Source organism: Crotalus tigris, unplaced genomic scaffold (genome assembly GCF_016545835.1).
Source record: "Crotalus tigris isolate CLP2741 ecotype Arizona unplaced genomic scaffold, ASM1654583v1 scf7180000018323.1251302, whole genome shotgun sequence".
NCBI classification, from domain to species: Eukaryota; Metazoa; Chordata; class Lepidosauria; order Squamata; family Viperidae; genus Crotalus; species Crotalus tigris.
The window spans coordinates 522,097-547,500 of NW_024096943.1; the positions used below are offsets into that span (position 1 = coordinate 522,097).

General features: G+C 38.3%; 1 protein-coding gene across 1 annotated transcript in view; it reads left to right on the forward strand.

Annotated features, from left to right (window-relative positions):
• Positions 1-25,404, forward strand: part of LOC120311167 (LIM homeobox transcription factor 1-alpha-like) — a 96,491-nt gene that overhangs the window by 4,407 nt on the left and 66,680 nt on the right. The window contains exons 2-3 of the mRNA XM_039350356.1: positions 3,650-3,735; positions 17,695-17,881. Coding sequence (XP_039206290.1) covers positions 3,678-3,735; positions 17,695-17,881 — 245 coding nt within the window. The 5' untranslated portion in view covers positions 3,650-3,677. The remainder of the gene's footprint in view (positions 1-3,649; positions 3,736-17,694; positions 17,882-25,404) is intronic.

Sequence of the window (25,404 nt, forward strand, 5' to 3'; positions counted from 1 at the left end):
ATTTCTTCTTAAAAGCAAACGCCTCACTTTAGCCATTCGTTTAAATTTATCCTTGAATGGGGGGTGGGGGTGGAAAAAACCAACATTCCTTATATGGCTAAGTTTTTATTATCAGAAAACTCTTTACACGGCATTCTAGAGAGTTTAGTTTGTTGTTGTTGTTATTGTTAGGAAGAGAATTAAGTATTTAGTCCAAAGGTTTTGAAAAGATCTTTTTAAAAAAAGAAGCAGAAGAAGCTCAAAGGAACGGATTTGATTGCCAACCGAGCGCGGAGCCTTCCCAACAGCCAAAAAGCTTCGTCCGTTTCGAGCTTCGGCGCATTCGAACCCTCGCGGCACAAGTGAAATTCTCCGCCTTTGAAGAGAAAACTTCCGTTGGAACGTTGGTTCTCGCACCGTTCTTATCCCCCCCCCCCCCCGCGCGCCCGACCCCGGATAGCCGGACCCGAGCAATCTGGACGACGTTGGCGATTGCGGCGGAGTTTGAAGTGATCAGCCAGTCTTGGTTTTTCCCTTGTTTATTTATTTTTTAAATCACTGTAACCATCGCTCTGATAAAAGAACCGCGAACGAGACAAGTGACCGTAGAGAGGTGCGTGTGCGTAATGGGCTCGTCATCAGATGGACACAGGAGGCAATTGGGGCCTTCCCCGAAGCATTCATGTAATATCCTTTTGGCCTCTCCAATCAATTGTTCAACCCCCTCATTGAATCACCACGATTTAAAATACTTTTTGAGATGTCCTTAATAAAGCCTGGCTGGCTGGGAGTTCCAAAAACGCTTTTTTAAAAAAGCAACTGGATTTCTCTCTCTCTCTCTCTCTTTTTTTTTTCCCTTGATGACTTTTTGCTTCTCATCCAAAAGTCTTCATGGAAAAAAACAAAGAAAATCCAGTTGCCTTTTGGAAAAAACACCTTTGGGACAACCATGATCTGGATGACTGAGAATCTCCATAGACGTTTGTTTTTGTCTGGCTGGGCAAACGTAACTGACTTATTCAGGTTTTCTCAGAGGTAAACCCAGGAAAATGTAAGTAGGATATTCCATTGGAATTATCCTATGCAGTTTCTCAGAAAAGCATGCATTTCATAGAAGTAGACTTCATTGAGTTAAATAGACCTTTTTTTTTCTTCAAATAAGTGGGAATAAGATTGTAGTTAACGTAATACAGTTGCACAGTTTCTTTCCTGGTTATTGGAACTGCAGTAGGATTCTGGAGCCGAGTTCCCATAACATACTAAGGCTTAACCATGTTTACTGAATAAGCCATGTTAAATGGGTTCATGTACCTCTAAGTCACAAATAAGTTAACTGTGTTTTAATTTAATATTTCACTTTCAGATTCAAACGTTGTATTGGGTTTGGGTCCTTGGTTTAGGTTTGAGATCAATTTCATGTTGATTAGTTATTGCCCAGGGGAATAACTTCAAATAATAAAAATGCTTCTATGAGTTCAAAGCCTCACAGAAGAGGCTGTCTCACTGTGTCTCTGAATGATTTACTATTTGGTTCTGCCCCCTTCCTTTGCTTGATTTGTGTAGTAGGGTGTGTCTGAATGGAGTCTGATGCTGGTACGTTCAAGAATTCCCTCTAAATTGGTTACCTCCACAAAAGGAAGCATTCTTGCATGAGTTACACCACTGGTTTTGCCATTTTCCCACAAAGAGACACATTTAAAACAAGGAACAAAGAATAATTACTATATTATTTTATTCTATCTACTATTACTATCTTACTATACAAGCCAAAGACTGGAACTGCAAAGTTCATTTAAATTTTAAGAAGATGCCCAGAACTTGCCCTAATCAAGACCCACTATCAGTATCAATCTTTTGTCCTAAAACATTACAAAAAGCCAATAGCCTCAGAGCAGTGTGTGTAAATATATACCAGCTCCTTCACAACAGTACAAAAGGGGGATGAAAGTCAACCATCAATGTTAACAGCCACAATCTGGGCTGCACGAATCCAGGAAACCACTAGATGGCAGCAAAGTGGTAGAGCTTTCACGGTCACTTAGGGGTGGTTCAGAGAGTTGCGGTCCAGATCTGTCAGCCATGGCACAATTCTTAGACACTATGGTTATTACTTGTCTTGGGGTTAGGGACGATGGGCACTGTAGTACTACATATCTGGGGAGATATAGAGTTCATAGAAAAGTAGACATTGCATTTGTTATTACACTTTCTATTACTGTAATACTATGGTTCTTGAGGGGGAGAAACTGCAGAAAAATAGGAATATGTGAAGGAAAGATGTTGACATTTGCAAAGAAACAAAAAATATCTTAATTCTACAATGGCAAAAACTTGCTAAATACAGCTGAATTCTTGACAACTGCAATCTGTGTTACAGCGATTGTAATTTTGATTTAATCTTAGGCTCAGTCCTAAAATATTACAGACAAGTACAAAGAAGGGCATGCCTTCTGAATAATCATGATCAGAATTCATTTGACATTAGAAACACACTTTTAGAGATAGAAATTTCCCATTTGACTCTAAAAAACTAATGAGATCTCAGGTCTCCCAGGTAACCACGTAACATATCTTTCATGCTATTTCTTGCAAACATGTTATTAAAAGTGAGGATATTTGTTTATTATAGAGTTGAGGGACCCTAAATTATTATGAAATAAGAATTATGTGGATTTTACCTTGACCGTGAGCTGATTAACTGAATTCACTCATCTCTCTAAACCACAGACTAATATTTGTTTCATAACTATCATTGTCTAGATTGACATAAAACCCTAACTTTAGAAAACCTAAAAAAACAAGATCACTTTACAATTTATACAATACATGAAGTTTCTCTTTATCTTTATTATACGATGATAAAAAAATAACCCCATTGTTCAGTGATAACTTTGGAGAACTACTGGGAGAGCATTGCCAACTGATCAGAAAAAGTATAGCCTTGCTCCTATGCCTTTAAGTATAGAACGTGATTCCTCTAATATGAATAAGAACATGCCAAAGCCTCCATCTACAAATAGCAGACTCATACAGTCATGGAGATGAAACAGACAATCAAGATTAGTTAGTGCAATTTCTAGCTTTATGCAGGAAATTGAACACAGACATTTTATTTATTTATTTGAGTTGTCTGCTGCCCATCTCACTTCAGCATGACAACTGTCCAGCTTCTGCTTGAAATCATCCAGCAAAAAGCAACACGCTACTTTCTTCAGAAATTTGTTTCACTGATAAGATGCTTTTATGGTTGGAAAAACTTATTTAGGCTTTACCTGGAGCAGTGGTACAAAAAAAAAAATTAAAAATCATCGACAGCCTTGCATTGCAGTGTCCACAGATTTGCCATAGACCTTTCAAGCATTTCAAGAGCTGAGCTTGTTGCAGTCAAGGATGATATGTTGCCTGCAGATTGTCTATCCCTGATGTAGTTGCTAGAGACACATGACACGTTATGAGGCTAGAAAAGAAATGATGACAGTCCAGTTCCAAAATCCAAAACAGTCTCTCACTAACTAGATTGTTTACCCCATTTGGAGTTTCCTAGCTGGCAGGTCGAAGATATATTTATGGAAAATAAACACTTTCCCCTCTTTCTCCTATCTGAGTACGGCATAAGCTATTCTGTCTCTCCTTATCGCTCCTATTTTGATGAGTAGCTTCTCTTTGACAGGCCCATCGTCTGCTGCCAGGCCTGGAGGATGAAGACTGAAGAGGCCCCCTCTTGTCTGCAGCAGGCCATGCCAGTCCTGGGCTATGGTAAGTTCCTAGTTTGGGGAAAATGTGTAAAGCTCCAAAGAAAAGAATGTTACTTGATAGTGAGATTGTAGCATACACCAGGTGTCTTCAAACTTGGCTCTTTTGTGACTTGTGAACTTCAACTCCCAGAATTCCTCAGCCAACGTGCCTGGCTGAGGAATTCTGGGAGTTGAAGTCCACAAGTCATAAAAGGGCCAAGTTTGAAGACCCCTAGCATACACTCTGTACAGTTCTTGAGCCCCTGTTGATTACAGGCTAATGTGTTCTACTTTAGCATGATTTTGGGAAACTCTGATTTAGCTCCTTATTTTCTATATATGTCTATATTCTACTCAAATTATATCAATCTAGTTTACACTGCTCCCAGTGATAGTTGAGAATGGAAACTCTATATTTTCTATGTTTGTGTAACACACTGAATAGGCTAAGGCAAAGGTCCTCAACCTTGGCGACTTTAAGACTTGTGGACTTCTGGGAGTTGAAGAATTCTGGGAGTTGAAGTCCACAAGTCTTAAAGTTGAGACCCCTGGGCTAAGGAATTAATGAGATAAAGAATTACATTTGTATAACACATTAAACCTGGTTAATTTTAACCTTGGTTATTTGTTAGTTTGAAATGATGATTAATTCAACTGTTTATGGTTTAATATCTGGTGCAACTGCCCAGAATAGGTAAATTCAGTATCTAAGTTGTGTGAATGCCACCAAAGTGGCTTAACAGAGCAATATTATATGAAAGACTTATAACTCTTATGTATGCCATATCACCTTCTTAGAGTGGAATAGCTTTGCTGTCCTCAAATCAAGTAGAGGAGATCCCATCTCCAAGGCTGAAATTCACACCAACTGGCTTTTGGTGTCCCAGCTCCAAGTCTTTTGCTTTAGGAATGGAGCGAAGGGAACCCATAACTTGTATTTCACTTCAAGGGGCAAAATATCTAAGCTGATCTGTTCTTTCTCTGCATTCTGACATGAGTCGATGCCAGGTTAGTCAAATCAGAGAACAAACTGTGACTTCATCTTTCCCACAACAACAAATATGAAAAGCAGAGAAATTTAAGCCAGAGGCTAATCTCCATTAAAAATAACTTTTCATGCCAGTGAGAAGTTTAACATTTTCACATTAGTCAAGAAACTATTAATAAAGTAGACACAAAGCTGGATATAAAGACCCAAAAATAATGAATAAGTCAAACACTTTTAAACCCCAAAAGCTCTTTGTTGGACAAAAAGATAGATTTTGGTTTAAACAAAGAGTATTATTTGTTCATTAATTGCTTATTTACACAAAGTTCTATACTATCCAATGTTTTGACATTGAGTTGCTTACCAAATTTAAGTAATTATGGCTCAATTAAGGATACAAGTATAGAATACACCAATAAGCTAGCAAAAAAAATAACAATCTCAATCATTCGGCCCCATGTCATCACTTCTTTAGAAAAAATCGATATTTCATCCTTCTCAATAACTCCTCCTTAAAAGCCATGTTTTCACTGCCCTTCAGAACAGTAACAGAGATGAGGCCATCCTTATCTCTGGAGATACGCTGCTCTAGAGACAAGTGTCAAAATCATCAAGAAGGGTCATCCTGGGATCCCTGATGTTGACATTCCTTCAGCATGGCAAGCTGGAATAAGGCCCTTTATCAGTGGTGAGATTCAAATATGTGAACAACTGGTTCTCTGTGTGGATGCCACTTCCGGAAGTCCATTCTGGGCCTTGGCAACAAAAAATTAGCTGCTGAAGTGGTGTGAACTGGCTGAATCCCACCACTGCCCTTTATCCTGGAGCTTACTAGGTGGGTAGATTTCGACATAGAATAGCCAATCTTGCAAATACCCTGATCCTAAGCCCCTGGAAGCTAATTGGCAATTTGTACTGGGGCTGCTGTATTCCAGACCAGCTGAAGCTTCTTGTTGATCTTCAAGGACAGTCCCACATAGAACAAATTGCAGCAGTCCATACATGAGGTGACAAGGCTATGAATGACACTCAGACTGTACGTGTAAGGAGGAGGATGACACTAGTGTTCTATGCAGGGAAGCAGAACCCTTTCAAAAGTTAAGTATGGATTACTTCCAAAATCAGGAGGCTTCCATAGCCTCTCTGTTTTGCTAGGGATAAATTAAAGTCTTGTTTCTCCCTCCAATGGACTGCAGTGCATTGTCCATCACCTTCAAATCTTGCAAGCCACCCAAATATCTTGCTTATACAAGTTAATGCCAAGGACTCCATAGTCATCAACTAGAGTTATCAAGGCTTGAACCCAGGTAGCAAATCATAACTTCATCAAGAATATTCTGCAGTTGCAGTCCTGCCACTTTCTCAATAACCTTCCCTAAAACTACAGGGCAACAGTTGATCAGAATAATTAGGTCAAGTGATGGCTTCTAGAGGAGAGGACATACCACTTTCTCTTTCAAAGTAGGTAGCATAACCTCCATACCAAAGAACGCAGTGATCGCCATCCACATCCACCTCCTATCACTTTCCTGGAAGCTTTCACTAACCAGTTTGGGATCTAGTTAATGAATCCAATACAATGATGGTGGAGGGATCCAATACAATGATGGTGGAGCTAAATTGCCCTCTTTGTCAGGAATCCACAGGCCACACCAATCTAGATGACATCCCAAGATAATGACTCTGTCATGACAATTGGAGCTGCCTAGCTAGCATGCAATTCCATGTAAGGGTGAGTTTATCTTCCAGAGGTCTCATAAGCTCTTCCCCTTTTTCTACTAACAACTACATTTCAAGTATGAGAGGGAGAATATTTATTTTTTTCTCATTCAAGCCTTCCATTCTGGAATTCTCTTCCTACCTTCAAAAAATAACATTCTTTTTCTAATTGAGTTTACCTCTGGGAAACTTCATGTACGCATCCATGTGATTTTCTTGGCAGCAATTTGGAAGTGGTTTATCATTGGCTTTTTCCAGATTTCCCCCCTCCCAACTTTCCAATCCCTCCTATTTTCTCACTGTTTGCTTCATATATATTTATACACTGTAATAGCATATATTATTATCCTTTTGAACTTGAGTATATTATTAACCACTTCAATGTTACTCCATTTTAACCAGAGGGAAAACCCAAATTATCTTACCAAATAAAATAGTAAGGCATCTGAAGTCCTAAAATTATGCATAAGCAAGCTTTATCCTCGACTTATGACCACAGTTGAGCCCAAAATTTATACTGTTAAGAGAGAATTTGCTGAGTTTTGCCCCATTTTACAACATTTCTTGCCACAGTTGTTAAGTGAATCACTGCAGCTGCTAAGTTAGTAATAAGGTTGTTAAGTGAATCTGGCTTCCCCATTGACTTTGTTTGTCAGAAGGTCGCAAAAGGGGATCACATGACCTTGGGACACAGCAATGGTCATAAGTATGAATCAGTAGCCAAGCATCTGAATTTTGATCACGTGATTATGGGGATGCTGTAAAGGTTGTAACTGTGAAAAAGGGTCACAGTCCCTTTTTTATAATGCCATTGTAACTTTGAGCAGTCACTAAATGAACTGTTGTAAGTCGAGGACTATCTATATTAAAAAAGCAAAATAGAGAGGAGACGAGACCTCTGTAATTGAAAATCAAAAGGTACCACACTGCTGGTGGTACAATTATTACTTTGTTTGTAGGGGTGTTTTTTTTTTCAATTAAAAGGCACAGAGATAATAGTAACAGTAAATCATTGAAACAATTATGTAAATTATTAAGTTATTAATATTATTAATATCCAATTTATGTTAGATAGGGGTTTCCAAAGCCGTTATACAAATATTCTAATTGATTTAGCTCTATTTTTTTAGGCTTTTGGATAAACGCCCATGTTGTTAGTGTTGTTCTCAGGAAATAAGAGGACTAAAGACTTTAAGCAAAATATTAATTTAATTTTGGAGCCTGTTATTGATGAGCATCCTCCGTCTCATTCATATGTGAATATATACATGGACTTTTATCATGAATCCAGAGGAGGAATCTTGCCCCAAACTGTTATATTTATAGTATATTAGTGTACAGTGTAGGATACAATTGGAAGACAGCAGCTATCAAGAAGAGACAGAATAGATGGCAGGGGAGGTGCACCGAAAGATTATTTATACATTGCACGGAAGGTCATGCAAATGTATTGTCCTTGCCAAAGTGAGCCAATTTGGTCAAGAACTAAACTGTGTTATTACAATGGAGATCAGGCCTGGCTTTCAACTATGTGGAAATTACTTGAGAAATATTTCTGGAGTTTCCCTGCTCAAAAAAAGCAGCTATACTAAATTATTTCCTGTAAATTAGCCTCCATCTACAGTAGGCCCCAACAGGTGAGAAAGAAGGTAGGATTGTTGCTTGTTTTAAAAACTGTGTAAAAATATCTTTTGTTCTCCAACCATTCCTGATCCTTAAAGGATAAGGAGCTCTTTCTTTTTTTACATATAGCGCCTTTGCACGGCAAATTGTATTTTAGAGTAAGTAGATCTGGTCAGGCTGAGTCTGTGCTTTATTCAATGGGGCTTTCTTCCAGATAAATCTGTATAGGATCACAGTCTGCACAACACTCCTGGATTGCCTCTGTAAGCACTGATGAGGTCTGGGGAAAAATATATCCCACTCAGTAACTCTCAAATAAACAATCTGGAAGCAAATAATATGTAGAAGGGAGTACAGAGACCATTGAAATGGTATCTCTGGGACAATTATGCCAGAGAGTTTCCACTTACGCAGCAAACCTCGGCATTTTGCTGTTAAATAAACAGGAATAACACCGCACAAGAGAGGATTATTTTCACAAAGCCCAAACCATCTCCATTTCTTTATGACTTTTAATTTCAGTCTGAGTGTAGGCATGATCAGGCTGTGGATGTGGGGAGAAAAAAACAGATCTTGGTTAGAAGAAAAAGCCATGCTCCCAGCCATTACCATCTCCCTTTGCCCTCATTGTGTGTCTGTGCGTGTATTAAATCTGCCAAACTCTGGAAGAGAAATATACAGCAGTTACAATATCTGTGAAAGTGAAGCTCCAAGGAATTGCAAGGCTGATTCTGATAAAACCTTTGTTATTTAGTTATGCTCGCTACTGCTTGGTTCACTTACTCTGAATTAGTTCAGATGAAAAAAAAAATAGGTTTTTGCGTATATGAAGAAATCAGAGAGCATGATTGTCATGCCAAAGAGGACAGGGGTCTCCTACTTTTAATAACCAGGTAGAGGAGGAAAGTTTGAAAGGTGCTGTTTCTCCTGAGAATTATACCTTATCCATAGCAATAACTCTGCCACGATGTCCCGGCCACTCTTGATGCCTCTCCCTTTCAAAGAAAAGGCTTTTATGATGAATGTAGCAACTGGGGACTTGCCTCTCTTGTTTCAGGGAAGCACATGGCAATAACGAGATTTACTATTCTTTTGATAAAGCCTACAGGGTGCAGAGTGTATTGCTTTTATTTTGTGGGGGTAGATTAACCCAGCTTTCCTCAATGTGCTATCCTTCAAATGCTTTGGGAGAAGAAATCTTGACCTTCTGACGTCATGATATGCTGGCTAGGAATTCTGGGAGCTGTAACCATCAACACATCAGATCGGGCAAGACTGGCTCTTGCTCACCTACCACAATCTTAGGTAATCCATCTCCGTCAAGTATGTATCGGTGATCCCAAATTTCTGAAATATCTAAGATTACACAATCCTTGCTAAGTAATAACAATGGAAATGTTCAGACACACTCGGAGGGTTGAGCTGAAGCTAGCAATTGGCAACGAAAGGGAGAGTACAGCAACATAAAGAAACTTGGCTTTAAGTCTGATTTTTCACTGTGCAGGGGGAAAAAAGATTGGAGCATTCTTGCTGCAAGTTTCCCTTGCCAGTAATTACCATCAAAGACAACAAAAGGTTTCATTTATTCAAGCAACCCATACAGAAGCTAACAGCAGAATATGCTTATTCGTGTAGTACAAACACAATCAAAAACAAATGAGAGTTGCAATGATGTGTGGCAAGGAAAATGTTCCAAATCAGATTCAGACACATTTTTCTCCAGAATGCTCAATCCCATTTTGTATCCCCTTTATTGCTTCCTTCCCTCCCCATAATCAGAATTCTTACCATTGAACACCCTTAGTCTTCATATGACTGTTAGGAATAATTTCTTTCTTATGATTCCCCTCCCCTAATACTTTTCCCCTATTAATACTCTTTTCCCTTAAACTTGCACATTTTTCTTCTTCTACTAATACCTTTTTCTTTACCATTATTTTGATGATAATATACACAAAGGTTGAAATGAAAGATTTGGGGGGGTATGATTGCTGTCCCATATATATGTAACAGAATGAACTCCACCAAAGTCAGCAAATCTTATTTCTAAAAAGATATAGACATATAAAATAGATCAGAAATTGCACCTTTAAGGTTGAAGGTGCATTTTTAGAATTCCGGAAGTTGTTTCTTATGTTGCAGTGAAAGGTGATCCAATGAAATATTCAACTAAAATACCTTCACATTTAGAATTAAAGAATATATTAAAAGCCTATCAAATTTTTTCAGATGCCTGCTAGTGGATGGGGAAGATGTCTCTAACTCTTTTTTCACCGGGGTTAATAATTGATAATGTACCTGTTGAATGGCTCCCTTAGATTAATATACATGCTTAATATGCTTAAACCAGATAGTTGCACAGTAAAGTATTTCACTCTTTGATGGATTCTCGCCTCTTTTTTGTTTGATTGGAGTTCTGATCAGTAGTAATAAGCAATTAAATAAGTAAATTGTACTTGTTTTTGTGGTCATGGAGCTAAAAATCAAACTGTTTCCTCTTTACTAAATACCATTATATATCCCCCGATCTGCTTCCTTTTTTGATTAAGACAAATTAAATATTAAGTGAAACACACCTCCTGGTTCTTTTATCTTTACCTTTCTTTAAAAATAAAAAGTAAGCTATTTCAAGACAATCATACCTGTGACCCAGTAATCTTCGAGGTGTGACTTGTAACCCAATAATTCATGTCTAACGTAGCATAGCTAAGGCTGAATAAAGACCTATACTGTGTACTATTGATGTAAGTCTTGTCAGCCAAGTTGGCAACCCATTCAATTTTAATTTAGAACTTTTTTCAGCAAGGAAAAGTTAGGCTGATAGATTTTTCCCATCTAAGTACTGGCTGCAAAGTTGTTGTTTTTCTAAGACAACTCTGCATATACAATGACTACTCCTACTACTAAAGTATTTTCAATATATTAAAATTAGTATTGGTACTAAGCCTTGGTTTGTTTTGATTAGACTTGAATGAATAAACTACTGCACTTGTGTAAAGCTGAAGGTTGAAGTTGACCGTCAAGAATTAGCACATAAGCAAAAGGGAAGGGAGGCAAACTAATCATCTGATGAATCTCCCTTGCCATGCTAAGCTATATTGTACTTCTCTTAAAATTATTCAATTTGTACTAAGGCAATTTTTTTCTTAGGTAAACTGATATAGTAGTCCTTTGATATTAGTCTAGATATTTTCCTCTGGAAAACACCATTAGCTTTGTTTTGTTTTGGCTTTTCTGTAATGTTCTGCTTTCTGAATTTATATTCCTACCTATGAATTACCATTTACATTATGTGTTTCCTTCTGTATCTGTGATGCATTTTCTCTCTTTTGGAGATGGGACATGCAAGGGACTATCTCAGTGGGAAAAATCACTTTTATTCCTGCTCTGAGTATGCAGATGCTTGAAACCTTTTCTATATATTTACTTATATACAGTATATACATACACACCTATATATTACAGTTAATAGCAGCCCAACTTACTGGAATGACTATAGGAAGCCTACAGCCTAGAGTGCCAGTTTGATGTAGTGCAGGGGTAGGCAACCTTGGCTCTTTTATGATTCATGGACTTCAATTCCCAGAATTCCTCAGCCAGACACACTGCCTGAGGAAGTCTGGGAGTTGAAGTCCACAAGTCATAAAAGGGCCAAGTTTGAAGGCCCCTGGTCAAGGTCATCCAAATCTCTGGGGACATAGTGTTCCACAGGGCAAGCATAATGAAAGATAAGGCCTGGCTTCTATATCCCACAAAATGATAGTCAAGACCTGGAATGGCTTTGGTGGGACAAGCAAGGCAATCGGAGATAGACAGTCCCACAAGTAACTTGGTCCTCAGCCACAGAGAATTTTATAGGACATGAGCAGCACTTTGAATTGTGTTTGGAATCCCCCTGGGAGTTAGTGCAGCTTCCAGAATTAGTGGAGCTGGCAGATACCCTCAGGGAAAGAGAGCCCCACAAAAAACATGATCCTGTGCCATTAAGGGCTTTAAAGCTAATAACCAACACCTTCAATCACATCTGGAAAGAAACTGGGAACCTGTACAATGTATCCAGCCGTGCTATAATATGGGTGAAACATAGGGTACCCAAAACTGTGTGTCACCAATTTCTGGATGGTCTTCGAGGGCACTCCTACATATAGTGCATTGCAGTAATCCAACTTGGAAATGACCAAGGCCTGAGTAATGGTGAGCATGGCTTCTCAGTCCAGGAATGGTCCAATTGGAGCCCAAGATGAAGCATTAGGTCTGTCCTGAGAAGTGCAAACTTGGCAAGAATTAAAGATGGTATCTCACGTAAACCAGAGAAAACAAAACAAAAAAAAAATCCAGAACCACTCAATTTTGCTGGGGTTTATTGTTAATCACACCCTAACATTGTGATACACATTTGCACCACTGAGGAGTCAGCAACACTTTATAGGAGTGCAAGTGGAAGAAATGATCCAGGGCTGCTTGATACTTCAGGCCCCACACAGCCCTGAGAAGGTGCAGCCAAACAGTGATCAATCTTTACTACAAATCAAATTTCTCTCTCTTCTCAATGGATTTTCAGGCACGGTCAGAGAGAATTGTGTTGCCGGAATTAGAGTTTATATATATATAATAATAATAATAATAATAGTAAAGTTGGAAGGGACCTTGGAGGTCATCTAGTCCAACCCCCTGCTCGGGCAGGAAACCCTACACCATTTCGGACAAATGGCTGTCCAGTCTCTTCTTAAAAACTTCCAGTGTTGGAGCATTTACTGCTTCTGGAGGCAGGCTGTTCCACTGATTAATTGTTCTCACTGTCAGGAAGTTTCTCCTTAGTTCTAGGTTGCTTCTCTCCTTGATTAGTTTCCACCCGTTGCTTCTTGTCCTGCCTTCAGGTGCTTTGGAAAATAGCTTAATTCCCTCTTCTTTATGGCAGCCCCTGAGATATTGGAATACTGCTATCATGTCCCCCCTTGTCCTTCTCTTCGTTAAACTAGACATACCCAATTCTAGCAACCGTTCCTTATATGTTTTAGCCTCCAGTCCCCTAATCATCTTTGTTGCTCTTCTCTGTACTCTTTCTAGAGTCTCAACATCTTTTTTACATCGTGGTGACCAAAACTGGATGCAGTATTCCAAGTGTGGCCTTACCAAGGCATTGAAGAGTGGTATTAATACTTCACGTGATCTTGATTCTATCGCTCTGTTAATGCAGCCTAGCACTGTGTTGGCCTTTTTGGCAGCTGCAGCACACTGCTGGCTCATATTTAAGTGATTGTCTACTAGGACTCCGAGGTCCCTCTCACAGTTACTACTATTGAGCATGGTGCCACCTATGCTGTACTTGTGCATTTGGTTTTTCTTGCCTAAATGTAGAACCTTGCTTTTTTCACCATTGAATTTCATTTTGTTAGTTAGTGCCCAGTGTTCAAGTCTGTCCAGATCCTTCTGTATCTGAAGCCTGTCTTCTGGAGTGTTGGCTATTCCTGCCAGCTTGGTGTCGTCTGCAAATTTGATGAGTTTCCCATCTATCCCTTCATCCAAATCGTTGATGAAGATGTTGAAGAGTACTGGGCCCAGAACAGAGCCCTGGGGCACCCCACTACACACTTCCCTCCATATAGATGCAGTTCCATTGAGGACCACTCGCTGAGTACGGCCGGTCAGCCAGCTACGGATCCATCTGGTGGTGGTTCTGTCTACCCCACATTTTTCTATCTTGTCAAGTAGTAGGTTGTGATCTACTTTATCAAATGCCTTACTGAAGTCCAAGTAAATTATGTCCACAGCATTCCTCTGATCCACTAATTTTGTCACTTGGTCAAAGAATGCAATAAGATTTGTCTGGCATGATCTATTTTTGACAAACCCATGTTGGCTTTTAGTAATGACTTTGTTTGCCTCTAGGTGTTCGTTGATTCGTTGTTTGATTATCTTTTCCAGGATCTTCCCAGGTATTGAGGTCAGGCTGATAGGTCTGTAATTTCCTGGATCCATTTTTTTTCCTTTTTTGAGGATGGGAACTACATCAGCTCTTTTCCAGTCCTCTGGTAGTTCCCCTGTGTTCCAGGATCTTTGAAAAATATAGTTCAGTGGCTCCGATATCACATCTGCCAGTTCCTTGAGAACTCTGGGGTGTAATCCATCTGGTCCTGGCGATTTGAACTCATCTAGGCTGGACAGGTGCTCCCTAACCATTTTCTTGCCTATCTTAACTTGTGTTTCTGTTTTGTTTTTTATGGCACTATTTTTGATAGGTTGGTCTGTTTTTTCCCTTTGTGTAAAGACAGATGCAAAAAATGAGTTAAATAGTTCTGCTTTCTCCCTGTTGCTTGTCACCTTCTTGCCACTTCCACCCACTAATGGACCAATCATTTCCTTCACTTTTTTCTCCCTGTCAAAATCTAGTTCTTCATCTCGGACCACAATCCCCTGCTTATTTGAGTTATCTTCACAAATACCTTTACCTATCTCCTTAATGTCTATATATATATAATATAATATATATATATATATATATATATTTGTGTGTGTGTGTGTGTGTGTGTGTTGTGTGTGTATATGTGTGTGTGTGTATATATATGTGTGTGTGTGTGTGTGTATATATATATATATATATATATATATATATATATATATATATATAGCATATGGGACAAATTCTTTCTGTCCCCAAGGCAGGAACATCCCAAAGCACCTGTCTCTGGATGTAGTGGTGTAAGGATAACAATATAAGAAATAATTTGCTGCTCATATATAACACCAGGTGTTGCTCTACATCTAGCTAAAACTGAGTTCAGGCAGGAGTAATAAGAGGCAACAGTCAATTCTGTAAGTGGTCACTTGCATGGAAAACAAGAGCCCTGCTTTGGTTGCAATTTATCAGCAGAATTCCATTATCAGCAGCCTCTCATTTGTTTCTAGACAAATTGAAGCCAAAATAAAAGCTTTGAAGTCTGTTATAGAGTTATGAGAAATATTTCTGTACTTGTCATCCTGTGGAACACTCCCAAAACATTTTACAAAACGATGAAATAGTTCTGAAATAAATAATTTAAATATGGAGTGATCAAACAGAACAAACTTCCCTAAGGTACAAAGGGCAAAGCTTTCTTGCAAAAGATGCTGTCTGTGAATTCTTTTAGGACTTTCTTGTGGCTCTCATCACACAATGAGGCAAATAATCAATGTGCAAATGGGAAAGAGGGCTTCTCTTATGTTTGTCTCCTTGTGAGAATTCTCAGACCAGAATTTCTTTGTTTCAGTGGGCAGGAAATATATCTAAATGTTGTAAAATATAAAGGTTTATAGTTCTGCTTTTTTCTGTTTTAAAATAAGTCTGAAGTCTGATTTATTGTTTGAGTTTGATCTAATATTTTGTTCTGTATACTGTGGGAGTACTGAAAATCCGTAGGAAAAGATCTACAGGTGCCTAATGAGATTCAGCTACAGAATTTTACAATACATTTTAATCTTGTCAGATTAAATGTTTAACATATGCCTGCTATCAAAACTCCATGTGACAAGTCCCATCTTAAGAGGCACCCCCAGCTTTCTGTCTCAAAGTGAAAATTTTCTTTCCTAAGACGATGATGCCTAGTCTCGTTCAGTGCCCTTTCTTAAAATCAGCTTGCTTTTTGTACTTGGAACAATTATGCCTATCTTTTTTAAAAGTCTGTTTTGTGAAGAAATTTTTCTGAATTTTGATAAATGTGGATAAATATGTTTTCTGCTTAGCTGGTATACTAATTTTCTTTTGCTTTATTCAAAGAATGAATTAGCAATGACTATCTTAAGCTCAACGTTCATTTAATGGCTCCGCTGTAACTCTGTGCTTTGCGATCTCTTTGTTACTTGCCTATAATTTTCAATACACTTTTCCTTTGTACTCTGTTAATAAGTTCAATTGACTGGAGGAAACCAGTAGACGAACCAGCATCTGGTGATCAATGAAGCAACTGACCATTCAAGCAATTAACCTAGATTTTTTTTATTATTATTCATGCAACACCAGCCAGCATTTGCCTCAAATCTTCACCAGCAATCAGAAACCATTGCCCTGGAAAAGACATGCACCAGTTTTCTTTTTATATGCTAAAAACCAGCAACAAGAAGGCAAATAGACTGATGTGCCTGCATCACCTTTCAGTTTAAACCCTGCAAAGCATAATAGCCAACATGGCCAGAGCTTCAGTCTAAGCCACTGGGCAGAGATGTACATAATAAATAGAGCCTGCAATATGAAATTAAAAAAATAAATAAATAAAAGCAGGAAGACCAAAAGCAAATGAGATGTTCTAATAGAATCCACCAAACTCAGCCCTGAAGGAGGAATAAAATCCATTTGACAAAAGTTTTATGCCTCATTTAGCTCCTTCCTAAAACAAATCTTCAATGCTGGATGGTGTTTTTTAACCCATGTGTACAACTTTATCTTTGCATTTCCTCTTGAGAAGCCATTGAAGGGCTGGAATAGGTCAACTCACTGATAATCCTAATTGGAAGATGCCATATATCACATACATGCAGTTTGAAATGAGTCTGTCCTGCTTACATTGTTAAAAATATCAGAAATGGAAAGATTATCAATGAATTATCTTTTCAATCTGTAAATCCTGGAAACGGACTAGATTAGCCTTCCCCACGCTGCTGTCCTCCAGATGTTGGACTTCAACCCCAGCCTCATTAGAGGATGACATTTGAAATCTAGCACATCTGGAGAGCACCGAATTGCTAGAGAGCTAGCTAGATGGAAAACTATGAGAAGATGAGCAGCAGTAATTTTTATAGTAACAATAGAATTATAAAGATTGAAGGGTAAGGATGATTATATTTTCTGATTTTTGAGGTTTGTGAAGGATTTGGATTTAGATTGTTGTACTTTATTATGTTGGAACTTTGACATTTATGGGTGCTTGGTTTGGGGATTGTTCAAAGTTAATAAGTGACATCTCTTGTTAAAAAGTAGGATTTGGACATTAAATAGAATCCTTGTGGATTTTATTTCTTTGTTTATTCAATTTATGCCCACTACAATTTCCAGATTCTCAAACTGGGCAAGCTATTAAATCCTTTACTTTAGTGATCTGTCCATGACATCACCAGGAATCAAGCTCAGCTGAAAAGTGATTTTACATATACCTCACCTGAAAAGTAGTTGTAATACATACCACTTAATAGTAAATGCATACATATTTTACAAGATCAAATCATCAAAAGTCTAAAAGTCTAATCCATGCCATGCAAATAAAATAGAATTATGCAATTTTACTTGCAGTTACATATAATTTACTTGCAGGATAAGGGTGAGTCCTTGAGATCTGTTATTTGAGTCCTTGGGACCTGAATGTTTTTATAAGGCACCTGGTTGCAATCCTGTACATAGTAGAAGTAAATTCAATAGATTTCAGTGGCACATGATTCTTAGAAGACAAGCACAGAATCACATGGTGTTCATGGTAAAATTCCCAGTTCAAAGATAGAAAATTGTCCCCTTCAGATATTTCAATACCCAATCATGCTAATGTCTAAATTCTAAAGGATCTGGGGGAGGGGGCTACAGTTCCCTATCCTGTACCCCAGACTTTCACCTTGAACTTTGTGGAATGTATTTGCTCATATATAAGTCTGCTGAGATTGTCAACAATTATCATTCTTTTCTCCCGTTAGGCTCAGAATCGAAAATGCGGGAGGTTTGTGCTGGTTGCAACACCCCAATCTCAGATCGCTTCCTGCTGCGAGTGAATGAGCGCTCTTGGCACGAAGGCTGTGTGAAGTGTGCTGCTTGCCTCCAGCCTCTCTCGGGAACATGCTATTGTCGCAACAGGCAGCTCTACTGTAAGCATGACTATGAAAAGTAAGTGCCCTGAAGTTTGACTGTCTGATTAACTTGTATATTTGTCTTTGTAAGTAATTCACCAACTGAGGGAAAAAGGCAGGCTGTTTTCAAAAATGATTGTGAAGGGATGTATTTATATGTGAATGCATGTGGGTATATATCCATCTATCTACCTCTATGTGCACACACTTACTTAGAGATGAGTTGACAGATTTGCAAGTTGACTTCGGTTGTCACCAATATCATATGAACAATTTTCAATCTACATCTAGCAGTAAATAGCTAATGCTATTTGATGTCACAATAGACACTTGCAGAGGTTGTGCTGTCATCAGCTATCGTGCATGCAGTTGTAATGTCACAGAGAAACAGAATAGCTTATTGCCGGGCACAGATTAGACAACTAAAAATTGGAGATGCAGAAACTGCTTAGTCCCTTTGGTCAAATCTGAATGTTTGTACAATGACATACTGTTGTGGAATCTGAGTAATTCTGGAATCGCGTTGACCTGTTATGTATGATGTAGTGTACGTTTTTATTACAATCTTTTCTTATCTAAGGACCGTAGTTCTCTAAGGGAAGAAGACTTCTGATGAATGAGTTTACTGCTTTGTGAACAGATTGTTAATGTGTTGAAGCCCAGTTTTGAGGCGAGGATATATTATGAGTAATAAGGAACACTGCAAGCGTTAGCTTATTTTGTGCTAATTTATTCTTCTGTGTTGAAGTTGGAGTTCAAGGAGGTGTTTGGCAAGTGAACAGCACTGCTTAGACAGTGATTGATAGAATGTAATGTAGGGATCACAAGTCAGTAATGCAATGCCACTACAGTTAGTATGAAGGCAGTAGTTGTTGAAATAACAGATTTGGTGTCTGAGCAGCTAGAGGCTAGAATTAGGAGCAAAAATCAGACAAGATATTAAGGGGTCTTTTTTTCTGGGAGATAAAAATATCTAAAATTGGAAATTATAAAGAAGTTGCAAAAATAGACCTACATGCACACAGTACATACTCCTCATGCTGTTCCCTTTCAAGACAAGCAATGAGTTCCCTATAGCTTAATAATGTCATTGATTGTTATTGGCTTGAAAGCATGATGCTTGAGAAACATCTTTTCCATAAAGGAAGTATTAGGTCCTCTTCTGGAAAACACTCTCTTGGATAAGTGGGTAACCCCATTCTGTGGGTTGCCCAAAACCAAAGAACTGGGTTTTGATTTTCCTTCCTTCCTTCCTTCCTTCCTTCCTTCCTTCCTTCCTTCCTTCCTTCCTTCCTTCCTTCCTTCCTTCCTTCCTTCCTTCCTTCCTTGCCTGCCTGCCAAATCCCTGCAGTGTTGTCAGCAAGATTCCAGAGTGCTTTGCCATTGCCTCCTTAGGGCTGCAGAGAGGGACTGGCCTAAGGTCACTCAGCGGGATTCATGCCTAGAGCTGAATTAGAACTCCCAGTCTTCCAGTTTCTAGCCTGATACCTTAACTGCTACACCAAACTGGCTCTGCAATTCTTTGCTGACTACTAATTACATAGATTAGGTTTAAGTACATAGTTTAGATCAGTGGTTCCCAATTTTTTCCTTCATTACCCAAAGCTGCTTATTAGAAAGTCCTTTTTACCCAATATAAGTACAACTCTTTAAGTCAATTTAAATACCCCTGTTCTGATTGGGTAATAGGTTCGTGTGTCATTACTTAAAGAAAAACTGCTTTTATCCAATTTAGAGTAATATGTCCAGGTTTGGGAAGCACTGGTTTAGAGGACTGTTTTTTTCAATGACAATTGTGTTTATAAAAGAAAATATGTCTACATAATTGAAAGGCTTTTAAAATGTGTGTGAGACAACCTGTTTGATCTCATAATAATAAAATATTACCTTGCTGACTTACTTTTGAATCACAACCAACATCTTTTGCGAATGGGAAAAAAACTGTTTCATATTTTATTATGTTTTCCTTATGCTAATTTGACTAGGTTCTTTGCTTCAGATTCCCCGCAGCTTTACAATGATTTGAAAATTCAACTTTCTTTTCACTCGAATAAAATAACTACACTTCTGTCATGAATTCCTGGGGCTTTTGTCTCCTTTCCAGGAAAAAATGTCCAGTGATGTCTGTGTGTTGCCCACATTACATTTACTCCATGATTTGCATTACAAAAGTGAAGATGAGGAGAGAGGGTTTAACCTTTTCCCTACCAGTAGCTTCCCATTTTTCACAAATCATGCTTTCCTCCTGCATTTAATTTTGCCAATATCTCAGACTTAGGCAGTGGTGGGATTCAAATATGTGAACAACTGGTTCTCTGTGTGGATGCCACTTCGGAAGTCCATTCTGGGCCTGGGCAACAAAAAATTAGCTACCGGTTCTGCCAAACTGGTGTGAACTGGCTGAATCCCACCACTGGAGTTACCTTGCAAACATGATTCTAAATACCTGAACCAGTAAAGGAAACAAGAATTGGGTGGATGACATTGAAGTTCCTTTTACGCCCATGCAAATCTTTTCCTTCTGAAAGCAATAAATAGGCAGGAAGAAAATAATAATTATTTGTATGTATGTGCTGTCCAACTCCCAGATAGGAAAAAAAACTCTAGCTGCTTTATTACAGCCAATTGCGGAAAACTAAACAGGACTATACTATGCTCCTGATGTAGCAGTGTATATGGTAGGTATATGAGTACTTTTATAATTTTTCACATGCTCTCTGTTCTTTGGTGATATTACATGCCAAGTTTCTCTTCTAAGATCAAAAGAAAGAGAGAGAGTACAAAGAAGATGTGGCATCTTTTGTAATAGCCTACCCTAAAAAGCTTACAGTGGTATTAACTTATGAAACTGTGAAGTAGAATAAATGAGTCTAGAGTAATCCAAGATTACTCTATTTGGAATAAAAATGATCTGATTGTGAGCATTTTTTGTAAAATCTAATTCTGGTTATTCTCAGAATATATATTCTGGTTAAATGTTGCTGAGCTGTTGTGTTTAGTATATTGTAATTAATTGATCATAGTATTTGACATTTCATGATAGTTAATATGGTAGAGTTGGATTATTTAATAAGTAATATATAAAAGATGAGCAGGCGGAGCTCTAAGAAAGAGTTAAACATGTTATCAATTTGGAATCTTTGTGCTCCCAATAAATGATCTAACTCCAACCCCCTGAGAATTCCACTGACCTTTATCTAGCACCAGTTTAGCTTTGGCCATTAGTTAACCAGGTTTTTTTTTTTTTTTTTTTTTTGTACAGATAGCAATAATAAACTCTGTAGTGTTTTGAACTCAGCGAGTGTTCCTGGTTCTTTGAACCTGACATTATAGTGGTGATTAGCAGCCGAATGTACTTATTAGTTGGTATGAAATCACATGCAACAATGACATGTAATGGCAACTAATGTTTAACAGGATTCATAGGGAACATGCAATAATATTAACTTTTGAAGATTTATTTCTTGATTGATGTCAGCCAAACCAAGATGGACATCATCAGAACTAAACTGTCTATTTTCTGATGAAGCTGTACTTTCTACATGCACACTGTGTTTTTCTTTTTTATTTAAAAATGTTCCCATTCAAAAGTTGTGTGTGGAAGTCAGGCATTTCCATGCATATAAAATATTTGCAAATATTCATTTTAGTTTTGACTCACAGATCTTTATTGTTAGATATGGGAAATTTACATTTTCTACCATTTTCTACTGTTCTATGTTGGTTTTCATTAATAGTGCTAGCAATTTATTCAATGACATTGCTAATTGAGTTGCTTTACCTATAAATAAATGTATCAATCTATCTGTGCAGTGGATAAAAAGAAATTCATGGGAATAGTACAGTTTGGAGAAGAGTGCAGAAAAAGTTTTGAAAATAATATTAAATATGTATGCTTGAAATTATGTAAACATTTTAAAGGTCAGTTGTAGTAAGATTTCTATTGACTAGATGCAAAGTGTTGATGTTCTAACTGCAAAACCAGATTACAATAAAAATAAAAAATGCTGCGTAAGTGCCTATTATTGGATACTTCTGTGTCAGTTGACATTAATATGTGAAGATTGCAAAATCTAGCTTTCTAAGTTTTAAAGTCTAATATAAAAAAATTTCTAAGTGGGTCAAATAATTATTTTCTTGGTGTATTTTTCAGAAATTTGTATGAGTACTCACATGAAATAACTTTCAAGGACATAAAAGGAGACTCGTTTTTCTGACTACAGAAAGACAATATTAGGATATGCACGTATTACTGGGAGAGCCCTTTTTATATCATATCCATTCCTTCATGGATTTGCTAGATTCTGTTGTTACCTATTGGCTTTAATCTCTTGGTCCTCTAGGAATCAAATCCACTTTTTCATTAAGTGCTTCTCCATATTCACAGAAATAATTGTGCAATTAAGCATTATTAGTGTCTGTGTTTTATGGACTTTCAGCGAGTCCCCTTCAACTTAGCATGTCAACCTGGAATTTCCCTCTTCAGGTGACAAGGTGCCTTGTTTCATTTGTGTACTTTAAAATTATGCTCATCCAGCCAGCTGCCTTTGGAGGCTTTCCAACTGAGGACAGCCCTGGACATTTGCCCTGAACATTTGGTGCACCCTCCTTGAACCCAAAGAATGCCAGTAAGCATCTGTACATTTCTTCTTCTTCTTGCCTATCCCTTCACTCCCCTCCCTTTCCTGTCTTCCTATCAACACTGTTGAGACTAAGCTTGTGTTGCATGCTCCTAAGGGCAAGGACCTTCCTTCTTTGTTTATTGTCTAGAAAAACTGTGCTGGTTGAGAATGATTAAATGAAAATTCCTCCCTCAGTCCTTGCACTGTCCTTTGCCAGCTAGTGAGAAGGATCAAACCATATCGTAGATGTTTTGCAAACATTCCTCCACTTTCTCAAATATATTATTATGGGTTCTTAATAGAGGGCATTTAGTTTGCAACTTCAAAAAAGGAAGGGGCTGCAGGGAGCATCCACCACCCTGAATGTATTTCCTTCAACACTTTCCAGTGATAAGCTGGAAAAGAGCCTGTAGTAATTGCTCACCCTGAACATGTTTTGAAATGATTAACCAACACTCCAGATCCATTACATTCTGTTGCTGAGCCTGAAAGTACAAGGCTGGAGGAGAGGAGGTGGGAGGTTGCTATCTCCAAACATCAAGAGCTTTGATCAACAAGCAAGGGAAAAACAAGCTTCATACTCAATGGGAATACTTTGACTACAGGGATTACATACATTCAGCACTGTACTTTGGGGCTTCAACACTAGCTTCAGAATATGTTCCGCAAGGTATGTTATCTGTCTGCTCTTCCAAGAATGTTTTCTTGAGCAGCCAGGCCCTGTTCACAAACAAGCAAGAGACTTAGATATAACTGTCTCTAAATTTCAGAGGGCGCTAACTCTAGCACATTGTAATGCTCTCCCCACAGCATTCTGGAGGGCTGATGCAAAAAAAGCCCCACATGAGCTGAGATTGTGCCTTTGTAAACAAGGGGTCATTGAGACCACAGCTCATGTTCAGCTATACTGTACCTTCTATAAGGATTCATGGACTCATTTTATAGCTTCTCTGTGTATAACTGTTGCTATCAGATCAGTATGACACAGTTTCTTTGAACATAGCTAAATTCTGCTATACTGTCTGTAAAATTAGGCAGATGTTGGTCACCCATCAATGATTCCCCCCATTAATTGTAATACACTATCATGCCTTGTTCTGTTTTATTTGAATGTTTTAATTTTTAATTCTAGTCCATGACCATAATAAAAGATTGAATTGAGCAAGGCACATCTTTAGTTCTCATTGAAATTAGCTTAGAAGTTGTTGACTTTTATCAATCATGCCACTGACCCATCTTGCCCAGTATGTCACTGAGTGACATATGGGGTCCCCGTAACCAACTTGCTCAGATTGAAAAAGCTACTTGGATAAGCAACAAAATGTTTCAAACCAAAAAGAAAAAAGTCCAGTTGCCATGACTCAAGCTCCAGATAACTCTACCAAGATGACTGGGAATCTTCATCAACTGGCATAGATGATCTTCAAAATTTAATGTTGGGCTATCTCCTAATGCTCCCAGGAGAAGACAAGAAATGAATCATAGAATCATTAAAGAATCATAAAGCTGAAAAGGACCTTCTAGTTCAACCACACATACACACGTCTTCATACCATCCCAGATAAATGGTTGTCCAACATTTGCTTGAAAACTTATAACGAGGGAGCACCCATGACAGGAAATTTCCCCTAATTTCAGGTTTAAATGTCTTTTTGTAAATTTTCCACCTATTAATTCTTATCCTGTTTTCAAGCACTGTGGTGGAAAAAATCTACACCTTCTTCCTTTTCAAGTCCTCAATGGAACCGCATCTACATGGAGGGAAGTGTGTAGTGGGGTGCTCTGTTCTGGGCCCATTGCTCTTCAACATCTTCATCAACAATTTGGACGAGGGGATAGATGGGGAACTCGTCAAATTTGCAGACGACACCAATCTGGCAGGAATAGCCAACACTCCAGAAGACAGGCTTAGGATACAGGAGGATCTGGACAGACTTGAATACTGGGTGCTATCTAACAAAATGAAATTCAATGGTGAAAAAAGTAAGGTTCTACATTTAGGCAAGAAAAACCAAATGTACAGGTATAGTATGGGGGTACCTTGCTCAATGGTAGTAACTGTGAAAGGGATCTCGGAGTCCTAGTGGACAATCACTTAAATATGAGCCAGCAGTGTGCTGCAGCTGCCAAAAAAGCCAACACAGTGTTAGGCTGCATTAACAGAGGGATAGAATCAAGATCACGTGAAGTGTTAATACCACTCTTCAATGCCTTGGTAAGGCCACGCTTGGAATACTGCATCCAGTTTTGGTCACCACAATGTCAAAAAGATGTTGAGACTCTAGAAAGAGTACAGAGAAGAGACACAAAGATGATTAGGGAACTGGAGGTGAAAACATACAAGGAACGGTTGCTGGAATTGGGTATGCCTAGTTTAATGAAGAGAAGGACAAGGAGAGACATGATAGCAGTGTTCCAATATCTCAGGGGCTGCCACAAAGAAGAGGGAGTCAAAGCGCCTGAAGGCAGGACAAGAAGCAATGGGTGGAAACTAATCAAGGAGAGAAGCAATCTAGAACTAAGGAGAAACTTCCTGACAGTTAGAACAATTAACCAGTGGAACAACCTGCCTCCAGAAGCACTGAATGCTCCAACACTGGAAGTTTTTAAGAAGAAACTGGACAGCCATTTGTCGGAAATGGTATAGGGCTTCCTGCCTGAGCAGGGGGTTGGACTAGATGACCTCCAAGGTCCCTTCCAATTATTATTATTATTATTATTATTATTATTATTATTATTATTATTATTATTATTATTATTATTATTATTATTATTATTATTATTATTAGGGATCATCGCACAGTCAGCCAGATGTTCAGACTGGATTTGGCATTTTGTCTACCTATCGAGTCCTTACCCAGGACCTGGGATAGGCAGATGTGGATGTTTGATGATATTACAGGTATCGTCGCAGGATGGAAGCAGTTCCTAGTAAGGC